This window comes from Sciurus carolinensis, chromosome 6 (assembly GCF_902686445.1).
Source record: "Sciurus carolinensis chromosome 6, mSciCar1.2, whole genome shotgun sequence".
Lineage (NCBI taxonomy): Eukaryota > Metazoa > Chordata > Mammalia > Rodentia > Sciuridae > Sciurus > Sciurus carolinensis.
Genome location: NC_062218.1, coordinates 14,057,693 through 14,070,870, shown reverse-complemented (window position 1 = coordinate 14,070,870; position 13,178 = coordinate 14,057,693). Strand labels below are relative to the sequence as shown.

At 43.2% G+C, this 13,178-nt stretch overlaps 1 protein-coding gene across 1 annotated transcript in view; it reads left to right on the top strand.

The window, feature by feature from the left end:
* The first annotated feature begins 534 nt into the window (after positions 1-534).
* The window catches only part of Marchf11 (membrane associated ring-CH-type finger 11), a 117,955-nt gene continuing 105,311 nt past the window's right edge, over positions 535-13,178 (top strand). Inside the window, exons 1-2 of the mRNA XM_047556129.1 lie at positions 535-1,425; positions 2,617-2,772. Of these exons, the coding sequence (XP_047412085.1) occupies positions 877-1,425; positions 2,617-2,772 (705 nt within the window). The 5' untranslated portion in view covers positions 535-876. The remainder of the gene's footprint in view (positions 1,426-2,616; positions 2,773-13,178) is intronic.

The following is a 13,178-nucleotide window of genomic DNA, read 5'->3' as shown; positions in this document are numbered from 1 at the left end:
GGAGGACGCGGGGAGCAATCAGGGGGCGTGACAGGCAGTGGGAGGATAAATCTTCCAGAGATTTCTATCTGAAGGCTCTGGGGCAGCTGGGAGACTGTGCCCTTGAGGGAGAAGGTTCGAGGCCCGGGAGCGATCGCGGGTCAGCGGCGGTTACCGTACCCGGGTGCGCTCGCCCTTCCCCGCGCCGCTGTTCCGCCGGCTCGGATGCGCCCAGGACAGGGGTCTTCCGTGCCCCAGCTCCCACGCGGGTCTGGGCTCGGGCATCGCGCCCCCACCCGGCCCGCGCCTCCACAGCCCACTTACCCCCAGTAACCGTCTCTGGACTGGCGGCCTCCGACCCCTCCCCCTTTCCCTGCACGAGAGCCGCAGTGCCGCGCCGTTTGGAGAGGGGTAATCCGCCCCGGAACCGACGTGAGCGGCCCCGGGGCGGGGTTGGTGGAGGCGGCGAGGGATCCCCCAATTCCGGCCGCTCCTCGCGCGCCTCACCCCGGGCGCGCGCCCCCGCCTCCCTCCCACGACCGCCCCCATCCCCGCGCCCGCTGCCCGCGCCCCTCCGCGGCCCACCGCCCGCGCGCTGCTCCTCCCTCCTGCCCCGCAGCTCCCCCACGCCCCCTCCGCAGCGCGGCTCTCACGCGCAGCCGAATTCGGCGCCGCCTCCATCAGAGCCGAGCCGGCGGCTCCGCAGAGCAGCCGCCTCTGCCGCCGCGCCGGGCCCTCCGCGTCCCCTCCCGTCCCGCCCTCCCAGCCCTCGGCGCCCGGGTCCCCCTTCCCCACCCTCCTCCCTCCTCCCTTCCCTTCTTCCCCCTCCGCTCGCTCTCCCGCGGCAGTCCGTGCCCGGCCCTCCAGCCGGGCCGGTAGGAGGGCGGCGGCACCACCATGAGCTCTGAGGGCGGCCACAGCCTCAGTCTGTGTCGCGGGGCGGAGAGCGGAGACGCCGAGCCGCCGCCGCCGCCGCCCCCGCCGCCGCCGCCGGGAGAGCCGGCCCCGGTCCTCGGGGCCCCGCGCTACCTGCCGCCGCTGCCCGCGCCGCCCGTGCCCCCCGAGCGCACGGCGGGGCAGGATGACCCGCCGAGGGAGGTGTCCCCGCGGCGCAGGGGCACGGACGAGCTACCGCCGCCGCCGCCGCCCCTGCCCCTGCCGCCCGCCGGGCAGGAGGTGTCGGCGGCTGGTGACTCCCGGGAAGGTCCAAGGCACCTCCCCGAGGTGTCAGTCCCCGAGGCGGCGGCGGGGAAGGGCGGCCCCGGGGAGCCAGAGGCCGGCGCCGGCGGGGAGGGCGAGCGGCGGGGCGCCGGCGACCAGCCCGAGACGCGCTCCGTGTGCAGCAGCCGCAGCAGCAGCAGCGGCGGCGGCGGCGACCAACGCGCGGGGCACCAGCACCAGCATCACCAGCCCATCTGCAAGATCTGCTTCCAGGGCGCGGAGCAGGTAAGGCCCCGTGGGACCCCAGGGCAGCAGGCAGTGGACTCGGCCAGAGCCGGGACGGCTCCCGCTTTCGATGGTAGACCGTTCAGCACCACGGACAGCGCAGCCTTCCAGTTGGCCTGTCCGGTCCCGCCTCTGAGCTGTGGCTGCGGTGTGTTCCCCTTCCATTCCCGTGAAGGCAGATGAGAACGTCCCGGTGGTGAACACCGGGCTAATTTGCGCCTCACTTTTCCCTCCCTACCTGGTTTTGCAGTTACACGTTCCTGGGGTGCTTTAATGATATTGCAATGCCATAAGACTCTCTCGTGAATTACTCAAAGGATTTTGGTTTGTATGTGGAAGAATACCCACAGGATGTAAGGTGAAGTCTGTTACCTTAAATGTATCCTGAGACCATGACTGGAGTTGAGTCACGTTACAAGAACAGGGTCTTTCCATATTGAAGGTTTTGATGATTGAATCTCACTGATGTGAAAAGTACGTTACAGTTCTTGCAAGAGAAGTAGGAAAGTGCTTTGAAAGAAAGGCAACTTAGCCAATAGCGTACTTTATATTTTGTTAGAAGCAGAATTTAGAACGCCATTTGAGGTGCATGCAAACTTATATGAGAGTAATCATGCAGAGTAGAGGATAATATATCTCTCTAACAATGTGTGGGCTGAGAAGACATTAGGCTTAATATTTTTAAAAGTAAGGAAGTTGTATAAGAATATGCAGGCTTTCAGGGATATAGTGCCCTAAGTCAATATTTATGATGCTACATTTAGAAAAAGTAAAAGCATAATGCTATTGCAGGCTGCTTCCTGGGGTGCCATGCATTTCTTCTTTAGCAATGATTAAGAATAACTGTAGAGGAAATGCATCTGACCATCCACTTAAAAGTTATTAAAGAGATTTAATAGTACAGCTTTCCCCCAAGGGTATTGGGAGCTATATCTTGCAGACATTGTGTATGTTAGTAGAAACATTTATGTCATAACTCTCAGCAATATATTTGAAATAGTTTTAAGACTTTAGTTTCATTCCCATCAGAGATATAAAATTTTAATTTGCTTTTCTGGGATAGAGCTTGATGCTTTCGTCCTTCTGGGTAAATGACTTTGAAAGAAAAAGAAAGCAAGTATTGTATTTTTAAATAAAGACACAGACACAAATATTTATATTGAGTCTTTCTTTTTTTTTTTTTTTTTTCAGGGGGAGCTATTAAATCCCTGCCGATGTGATGGGTCAGTTCGGTACACACACCAACTGTGCCTGCTAAAGTGGATCAGTGAGAGAGGATCCTGGACCTGCGAGCTCTGCTGTTATAGATACCACGTGATAGCCATTAAGATGAAACAGCCTTGCCAGGTAAACATGACATTTGTTTTTTCCAGAAATAATTTAGTTAACATGAGTGCACTTGAGTTTAGTTATTACTTAAGATGTTTACTTATGCTGCTTGAAACATTTAATGCAAATTGCAGTAAAACCAAGATTTAGAATTTGTAGAGCTGTGCTTTGAAAAAGCAATTACATTTGTTGAGAAACTTGAAAGAATATGGTTTCCTTAATAATTGTTATATACTGACCAAATTATAACCATTTTTGTTTCTAAAAGAGCAAGTTGATAAAATATCATATGGCCCTTTTAAAGTGTTACACAATTTATTTTATTAATATTTTGTTAATTGTTATAAGTACTTTGTTATAAGTGTTAAGCCTCGTTATGGAAAACAAAACTTTACTTCTGTGGAAACTTTGGTTGAACCTATCAGTTCTATTCTGAATACTCTTCACTTAACCAGGCTTTCTTTTTTCATAGGAGATTTTCTTCACAGTTAAAGTTTGGCCACTTTCATTTTTTACTGTATTCAACTACATAGTGGATGCAGAAGTATTTCCAAGGGTTACCGTCAATCATACTATTGGTATCACATATATTATTAAACTTTTGTGTAAAATGACAACACCGTACCACAAATACCCTGGAAAAAATAGACTTCTTTTTTTTTCTTATTTTTTTTCTGGTGCAACTGATTCAAGTTCTTTGAATAGGCTGGTAGAATGTAAAACATGGAATATTAAGAATGACAAATTAAAGTAGGGTAATGTGTACGTGATGAGGTCAGATAGTGAGATGGGACTGAAATTAAGCAGACAAATAAAAAAAGTTCAAAGCGCAGAGACAAAGGAGATAATGGAAGGAACAGAAAGAGGGAATTGAAAAGTGGAGAGGGAGAAAACGTCATAAAGTTCGGTTTCTATCTAAATTACCAAATGTGATTTGCATTGAGCAGTATAACATATAGGAAATTGTAGTGTTTCCAGAAAGAAACTGGAAGCTAAAATATTGCTGCATTAATAATTTAAATTTCATAGTTTTTAACTTGCACATCCTTCATATAGTTTGCAATTAATTTGCATCTCTGGTAGTTGCCATTTAAGGCATGATTAACAAGCATGAAATGAAAATACAAATTTTCTCAAGCTGACCTGAGGCTTATAAATTATTTGAAAAGAAGAAGCATAACTAATGTGAATAAGTGGTGTTATCATGCTGAAGATAGGTGCAAGCCTAGCACATTTCCCCAGAACCTTTAATTGTTTGAACTACTTGGATATCAATTTATAGATCTATCATAGTTGTGTTGAAAAACAGATGGAACCATGTCCAAAGATCAGGATATGGTTAATGCAATTATATCTGTAATGATTTTACAAATACAAATATATGGAAGGATAAGAGATGAGTTTGTTGCTCCAGCAAAAAGTCCAATGAGGACTATGGTCAGAAGCTCAAGGGTTGAAACAGAATGCTTACTTGGTAATTTGAAAGCTTGAACTTATGAACACTACATGTTAATTCATTTGGAGTAAATAGAAGTAGGTCCTTGAGGAATATTTAAAAGTAGAAATAAAAGGCTGTGGCAAAAAAAATATTATAAACTAATTGTATTCCTGTGACAAAAAGAATCGATTACTACTGTCTTTTACATCATTAAAAAATTCAATGATTATTTTAACAAAAGCAGTTCTCCAAACTATATAAGATATGGCCCTTTTCCTTCCTACAAACCCCCTAACTAATCCAATCTAACACACACATTTAGCAACACATTTTATTATGACACATATGAATACTACTGTGATCAGTAGGTAACCTGATCTGATAAAACTGATATGAATTTGATAACAACTCATATCATACCAGAGAGGAGATGACTTTCCAGGACTCCATTATATATAAAACTTGGTGCTCTTTATAAGCAATTGAGTTATAAGGTTCCCAGAGTGGGTTCTTAGACGTAAGAGTAGTTTACACTCAGTTGCTCAGGTCAAGTTTGGCCACTTGTCTGACATTTCTATTGTGGATGACCCACAGCCCAACCATTCACTCTGCTTCTTAGCTTTCTCCCTTTGAAACTCAAAACTCAGTGTGAACCCAGAGTTTTGAGTTAGCATTTATCACATTCATGTTGCATAGGTAGGTAGGTGGGGATCCCCTTCCTCATGGTGGAGAGTCACACAAGAAGTCCATTTATGGCCTTCCCCTTCACTTTTCATATCTCTCTGTCCCACATATAGAGCCATCCCACAGTTGTGAGGGGGTGGTTCCTTGGATGTAGAGCAAAAGAGAATAAATAATAATACCAAGAGAGAACATTTAATGAACGTTCACGCTTTGCTAGGCACTGTTCTAAGTGCTTTACATGTATGGATACTGCTACTTAGTACTTGTAGCAAATCAGTGAGGTGAGGGATATTATTATCTCTGTTTTACCCAAGTGGAAACTGAGACTCAGAAAAGGTCAGTAACTTCTGCAGGGTACATACCTAGTAAAGGGCAAAACCAGGATTCCAACTCAGCCAGTCTGGCTCCAGGGACCATGGCCATAGTCACGTATTAGCAAGGTGTTCCTCTCAGTCCCCTCCTAGCCCTCTTGATATTTCTGGGTCTATCCACTTTTCCTGTCTAAGGTGAGTAGGAACTGGTTGCAGCCTGTGTAGGGTTTGAGGAGGTTTCTGGCTGCCTTTTTCTGCCTAACAAACCACCTCAGTTCTGAGTAGTTGAAACAGCATCATTATTTATTACCTGTGTGTTTGTATTGCCCGAGGTCAGCTGGGAGGTTCTGTTCCCCGTGTGGTGTCATTTGGAGCTGTAATCCAGAGGTTTGACTGGCTTAGCGCATCCAAGATAGCTCGCCCCTTTGAGTTGTTCTTGGTGCTGGTCGTTGGATAGAAGCTCAGTCGGAGCTACCGACTGGAGCCTTATTTGTCCGTCCATGTCATTTTGTGTTTCTCAGGCTGTGATAGCTGGGTTTCAGAAAGGTACAAGTGGAAGTTACCGATTTTTTAAGGCTCAACTTCTGAACATGGTTTCACATCTCTGCACTGTCTTGTTTAAAGCAAGTCACAAGACCAAATCAGATTCAAGGGAACAGAAAACAGTTTCCACCTCTGAAGTCCAGTCTTTCTTTTAAAGAGAATGTCCATCTTTAACTCATGATAGGAGACAGCTTTTAAAATGGCTCTTCCTATTTGCCCTGGTCTCTGTGTTTAGTCCACAGGGACTGGCAGGCATCCCCATAGCTTCCCTTCAAAGGACAGGTATGGGAGATGGACTCCTCCAGAGGTTTTTGATGCACGTCTTCAAGTACTATAAGAATTGATTATTACTGTGATTTATCCCCTGATGCTCACTGGGAGGTGGAGATAGTGAAGGTCAGGGAGCCAGGAAGCAGGTGTGTATGAAGGAAACATGCTTCAGTGAGTTTGAAATCTTAGGTTTAATTATCTTTTCTCTATGAGATTAAAGTTCTTTGAGAAATGGGATCTAAACTTCCCCATGTCATTGGATTTCAGTGATGCCCATTAATAAGACCCAACAGATGCATTCTCTACAACATATTTAAATCTTAATTGTTACATCATTAGTGGTAGGAGTTAATTAAAACATCTGAGGTAATTAAAATGTATTTACCTGCCTACCTACTTGCAGAATCTGTTTTATTAATATATTGAAAATATATCTATATTAAAGATATTTTAAGAGTAAAAGATAATTCTATTTCAAATCTCATAGTAGTATCTATAATTGGTGAGATACAGAAACATATAAGATCAATTTTATTCTGAGATGTTGGTGACATTATAAATCAATTAAACTATATTCCAGTTTATGAATGCTTTCAGTAGCTTACTGAGATATAGATATTTGAAGAAGTAACATTTACTAGATAAATTATTGTATAGGAAACTTTAAATGTGCTATAAAAGTCAGACGATATTGCTTGCATAGAAAAACGTAAATGTAAAGTCATAGCTGTTTCCTTAGATGAGTTTCCTAGTCTCTTAATTCTTCAGTTAGCTCAACTTTAAAAAGGATAATGGCACTTATCTCATACATAATTTTGAGGATTAGAGGCTGAAATATATGTGAATCACTTAGAATGGTACCTGGGAACATGCCAGGTGTCACTTGACTTTCGGTTCTAATTATTTTTATTTCTTGTCACCTAAGAGGTGGGGTCCTTCAGCTGGCCCCTGCTCACGGGTCCTTCTTGTTTTCTTCAATCTCTTGTCACTGAAGTGACATTAACGATCCTCTTTTCATGTCATTCCCTTCAAGTTTTATTTTATTTTTAAGTGACAAATAATAGTTACATATATTTATAGGATCTGAGGTATATGGATGCATATATATATATATTATGGAATAATTGTCATACTAATTGTCATATTCATTACCTCAAATAGTTATTATTTCTTTGTGGTTAAGAACACCTAAAATCCTCTCTGTTTTGAAACATACAGTACATTATTGTTAACTACAGTCCTTGTGCTGGTCAATAGAACCCCAGAACTTATTCCTCTTCTTTAATATTGACCAACATCCCCCTTTCCCAACCACTTCAGTCCCAGTCTCTGGTACTGATCATTCTACTTTCAACTTCTGTAAGTTCAACTTCTTGTAGATTTCACATTTTTTTAAAAATGTTTTTTGGTTGTAGATGTACACAATACCTTTATTGTATTTATTTATTTTTATGCGGTGCTGAGGATTGAATCCAGTGCTTGTTAGGTGAGTGCTCTACCACTGACCTATAACCTCAGCCCCTAGATTCCACATCTTAAGTAATATTTATTGTATTGTTATTTGTTTCTCTGTGCTAGGTTTATTCCAGTTAACACAGTGTCCTTTAGTTTCATCCATATTATTGCAAATGACAGAATTTTGTTTTCTTTTGAAGGCTGAATAGTATTCCCATCTGTCTAAAAACCATATTTTCTCATCCATTCATCTGTGGATGGTCACTTAGATTGTTTCCATGTCATGGCTATTATGAATTCAATATCATTCTTTATCTGTAGATGTTTACCTCTTGCTTTTTGGGGAAACCCATCTCAGTTTATGATCAAATTAGTTATCATAAATAATCAATGAGTCAGCATTTTTAAAAGCCAGTGTAGTGAGATGTACTGTGATGTATTTCCTCTCTAGTTGTCATTTATTATGGGTCTTCCCTATGTCCTTATGAGTCTTCCCCTTATTAGAGTTATATGATGCTTTTAAATGTGGCCAGGTACAGACAGGGCAGCACTCTTCAGAGTCAGGCAGCCATTATTCGTTGGCACTTTGCTGCAGTGGTCCCCTGTTGTGTGGGATACCTGCGACCTGTCAGTCGGGGAGGCCAGAGAAGCCTCAAGTTTGCTGGAGGGCAGCAAGCGGGGTGGCTGAGTATCATTCACAGAGAATCAGGTGTTCCCAACTTTGCTTCCTCCTCCTCCATCGTGCAGACCACCAGAGGGAGGGATAGTGATATCTACCTGCCTTTCCCGCCTGGGGAGGGATCAAGACTTCATGTGGGCCACATACCTTTGTGGGTATTAGGCCCTTGGCCACTTTTACTAGCCTGTAACATTTTTATTAGCCTTCCATTACTGCTTTTCCTTTAAACGTTTATAATGTGCTCTTAGCAGCAGGCCTTCTTATAGCAATAAGAATGACTGGAAAGTCTCCTAGGAAGGAGGGTGACCTGAGATGAGTTTTCATTTTTATCCATATTCCTAAACTCTGAGATTCATCATGATAGATATAAATTAGAGAGGACTTTGGTGCCAGCTGGGTTTGTCTTGGTTGTCTTTCTAAGGTGGAACTTTGGGCTCACCTTAATTAGCTTTGAGGACTCGGGTAGTCATTATTTTCCTAGACAGGGCATGAAAGAGGTATTTTCATCTTCAGAACTGAATGCATGGTGTAGTTGACGCATTGGAAGGAGCTGAAAAATTATCGAAATTGACGGGGATTTTGAAAATGTGTGAAGGAAACATCAGATCTGGAACTCCGGCATACTGCATGCTGTCGTTTGAAATCATTCAAGACCTTTGCACTTTTGGGCTTAAAAATGCTCAAAAATGTCCACCTTGTGACATGGTGTGTTAGCTTTTCATCACTGTGACCAAAGTACCTGACACAAACAACTTAAAGGAGGACAAGTTTATTTTGGCTCATGGTTTCAGTCCATGGTCAGTTCTGTTGCTTTGTGCCTGAGCACCATGGCTGAAGGCCAAGAGGAAAGCTGTGTAACTCATGGCAGCTGCGGAGCAGAGAGAGAGAGGTGGGGGAGAAAGGTGTTGGGGACAAGCAATGCCCTTCCAGTTCACCCCAGTGACCTACTTCTTTGAACCATGCTGCACTGCCTACAGTTCCTACCATCTCCCACTGGTCCATCTGACTGTCAGTGGATCAGTCCACCCACGAGGCCAGAGCCCTCATCATCTGTTCACTTCCCAAAACCCTCACTCTGAAGGTTGCTGCACTGGGGACCAGGCCTCCAACACAGGCACCCTGGGGGGACATTCCAGATCCAGACCATAATTCATGGTGAACCACCGCTTTGACTTTTTCTCTGTTCTTACTAATATTTTTTGTGGTTTAAGGCAGATGACAAACTGAGAGGAGGCTTTTTGTCGCCACGCCTGAATAACTGAGAAACAGCGCTCAGATGCAATATTTCAGTGTGTATGATGGCATGTCTTAGAGTGAACTACAAATGTCAAAATAAAGAACACATCACGAGGCAATTCCCCTGCCTTAGAAATCGTCTTTGTTTCATTTGCTTACTCATTGCCCAAACACATGAATCTGCATTTGACTCACTAGAAAAGAGTAATGATTCTCTACTGAATGAAATATGTAAATTAATTTTGCATACTACTGGAGCCATCTTATTTACTGTGCAGGCTACGTGTACAGTAATTTTATAACTTGTCCCAGGGTCAGATTGCTCTGAGACAGGAGAGAAAGGAGGTGGGGAACATTTCAGACTTTGTACTCTGCTGTTTCTAAACTTTCTAGGGCAGGGCTTGGGGACAATGTAGACCCCGTTGGTTCTATTCTGGAACATTCTTCTCCACACGCATCTGTTTTTCTACATTTTCTATCTCTCCTCAAGTGTATTTCCCCTTTGAAACTTTTCTCTCCTTTATTTTCTTTGCCTGTGTGTCCACCTGCTTGCAGAAGGAAGAACTTCCTCCTGAGTCTCCTGGGTTGAAATGGGTAGACAGATCTTCTGCTCAAAGCAACTTAAGAGTAGCAAGACTCTTTGGCCGTGGTTGGGTGGAGGAACATTGGCATGTCTCTGTGTCTTCACTTGATAACATTTGTCTTCTTATTTTCATCTGAGGTCAACAAACGTGTTCTCTAAAGGGCAGATAGATGGTCTTTTAGGTCATGGGGCCATTGCCACCACTGTCCTAGCAAGGAGGCAGCCGTAGACACTATATAAATGAATAAGCCTGGCTGTGTTCCAGTACAACTCTCATAATAGACCCTGAAATTTAAATTTCACAAAATCTTAATGTGTCAAGGAATACCATTCCTTAAAAAGTTCTTCCCTGCCACTTAAAAATGTGAAAGCGTGTAGGCTACACCAGAGCAGGTGGCGAGCTAGACTTGACCCAGCAACATTTGGCAGTAGTTTAAACAAATGGAAGCTTGATCTTGACTGGGGTGTTTCATGACCTCTTAGAAAATTGCATGCGCAAAGTGTTTCTAAAGTTTTGTATTTCTTTATAATTTCAAGTGAAATCATAATGAGCTTGCATCATTTAGAAAATGGTGGCACTTGAGCTCCATGAAAAAATGCTGCTGCTTCTTAATATTAAATATTTACATCATTGTTTCTTTTGGTTTCTTGGTTGTGTCAGACTCATATCCTGAAGTCCCAGGAGTAGCATCAGTTAAGTCAGAAGCAGAATGCAGGGCCATCTCAAAATAAGCCCTCCGTGCCCTTGAAACAGGGCACCTCTCATCTCATTGAGGCTGGAATACACTGTAGCGAGTGCTAGTAGGTTCATCCCTAAATAAATCCTCTTAGGTCTGCAGCCCAGCAGATGTTATTGGCATAGCCACTTCTGAATATCTTAAAATGAAATTATTTTAGGTTGCTTAGGGTTTCTAGGCTTGCTTTCTAAATGGATAAGCATAGCAATAAGTGGGACACATTTTAGAACAAATTACAAAAAACAGGTCAGTATTGCTTGAGATTCATTTTCTTGGTCACATTGTGGATATTCAATGAATATTTGTGGTATGAATGAGTGGATGGATGCATGAGCCAGTGTTTCAATGAAGGGGCCAGAATTATGGAGGTCATGTTACTTCCGCAGTGAGGATACATCTTAAGAGGTTGCAATGCACTCATTACTTATATATTAGCCACCTAGCTGTTAATGTTCAACTTGTTAAGTTGATCCTCTAATAATACTATTCAGAATTTGCCTGGGCAAATATATTCAGTTTTTTAGATCACAGTAAAAAGCCTTTAAAAAGAATTCAGGAATCTATTTTTAAAAACCTAGAATTAAAAAAAAAAAATCTTCCAGTGAGACATATCTGCTCTTTTCAAAACATAAAATGTCATGAAAAAAGACTCAGTGAATGTGGAATTATCCATGTGTGACACACTTGCTTTCTTGAGATTGTCACTGGTTGAAGGGTTTCATGTAGCATTTGTTCAGGGAATTTGAATAATTCATTGGAAATTTTACTGTATGATCCTGGGTATGGCTAAGCTACTCGGAATGTCTACTGGTTATAATTTCTTTCTGGTGTGAAATCTGCCACCTGGCTGAAAACAAGGTGACATTTTTTGATGAGTGGTTTGTACCGTTGTAGCACAGCTTCAGAAATGTGGGGAACGCAAACTCCAACCCAGGGAGACTCGCAAAGAACAGGCTCTCTCCTCCTTGCTCACTCCCTGCCTTTCCTGGGCATGTGGCTTTGCTGCGATGTGACTGATGTTTTGCTAAAGGGATTGGAACAAAGGAAACTCAGCTTCCTTCTATTTTTGGACCTTCTAAGAGTAGCATGGGATGACTCGGAAGGCAAAGTGAGAGCTCCTCTGACCCTTCAGAAGGCAGGGAATGGGCTGATGAGTAGATAATCACCTACGAGTACCAGTGAATGGATGGCAGCTCAGAGCACACGGCCAAGAGAGATTGCGTCATGGCTTGTACTTCCTTTATCCTTGGGTATTGGACAACATCTTCCTTGTGAGCACAGCTCATGATTCAACAGCTGTTTCACATGATTGTTCCAAATGAAGTTTTTTGTAAGTAGAGGTGGACTAGAGACAGTTGCATAAAAACAAAAACAAAAACAAAAACAGAACAAAAACAACCAATTCCATATAGGTAAAGTAGGTAAGGAAACTTCCTGAAGAGCTACTACTTCTTACTCTATCCCTCCCTTAGGTGTAGGATGAACTGTGAAAGCTTCCATCTAATAACCTGCTCTCTTGCCAGTTTTTTTTTTTTTTTTATTGTAAACAATTGGGATACATGTTGTTTCTCTGTTTGTACATGGCGTAAAGGCATACCATTTGTGTAATCATAAATTTACATAGGGTAATGTTGTTTGATTCATTCTGTTATTTTTTCCCCTTCCCCCCACCCCTCCCACCCCTCTTTTCCCTCTATACAGTCCTTCCTTCCTCCATTCTTGCCCCCCTCCCTAACCCTAACTCTAACCCTAACACTAACCCCTCCTACCCCCCATTATGTGTCATCATCCACTTATTAGTGATATCATTTGTCCATTGGTTTTTTGAGATTGGCTTATCTCACTTAGCATGATATTCTCCAGTTTCATCCATTTGCCTGCAAATGCCATAATTTTATCATTCTTTATGGCTGAGTAATATTCCATTGTATATATATACCACATTTTCTTTATCCATTCATCAATTGAAGGACATCTAGGTTGGTTCCACAATCTGGCTATTGTGAACTGAGCAGCTATGAACATTGATGTGGCTGTATCTCTGTAATATGCTGATTTTAAGTCCTTTGGGTATAGGTCAAGGAGTGGGACAGCTGGGTCAAATGGTGGTTCCATTCCAAGTTTTCTAAGGAGTCTCCACACTGCTTTCCAGAGTGGCTGCACTAATTTGCAGCCCCACCAGCAATGTAAGAGTGTACCTTTCTCCCCACATCCTCGCCAACACCTGTTGTTGCTTGTATTCTTGATAATCGCCATTCTAATTGGGGTGAGATGGAATCTTAGGGTGGTTTTGATTTGCATTTCTCTTACTACTAGAGATGTTGAACATTTTTCCATATGTTTGTTGATGGCTTGTATATCTTCTTCTGTGAAGTGTCTGTTCATTTCCTTAGCCCATTTGTCAATTGGATTATTTACATTCTTGGTGTAGAGTTTTTTGAGTTCTTTATAGATTCTGGAGATTAGCACTCTATCTGAAGTATGATTG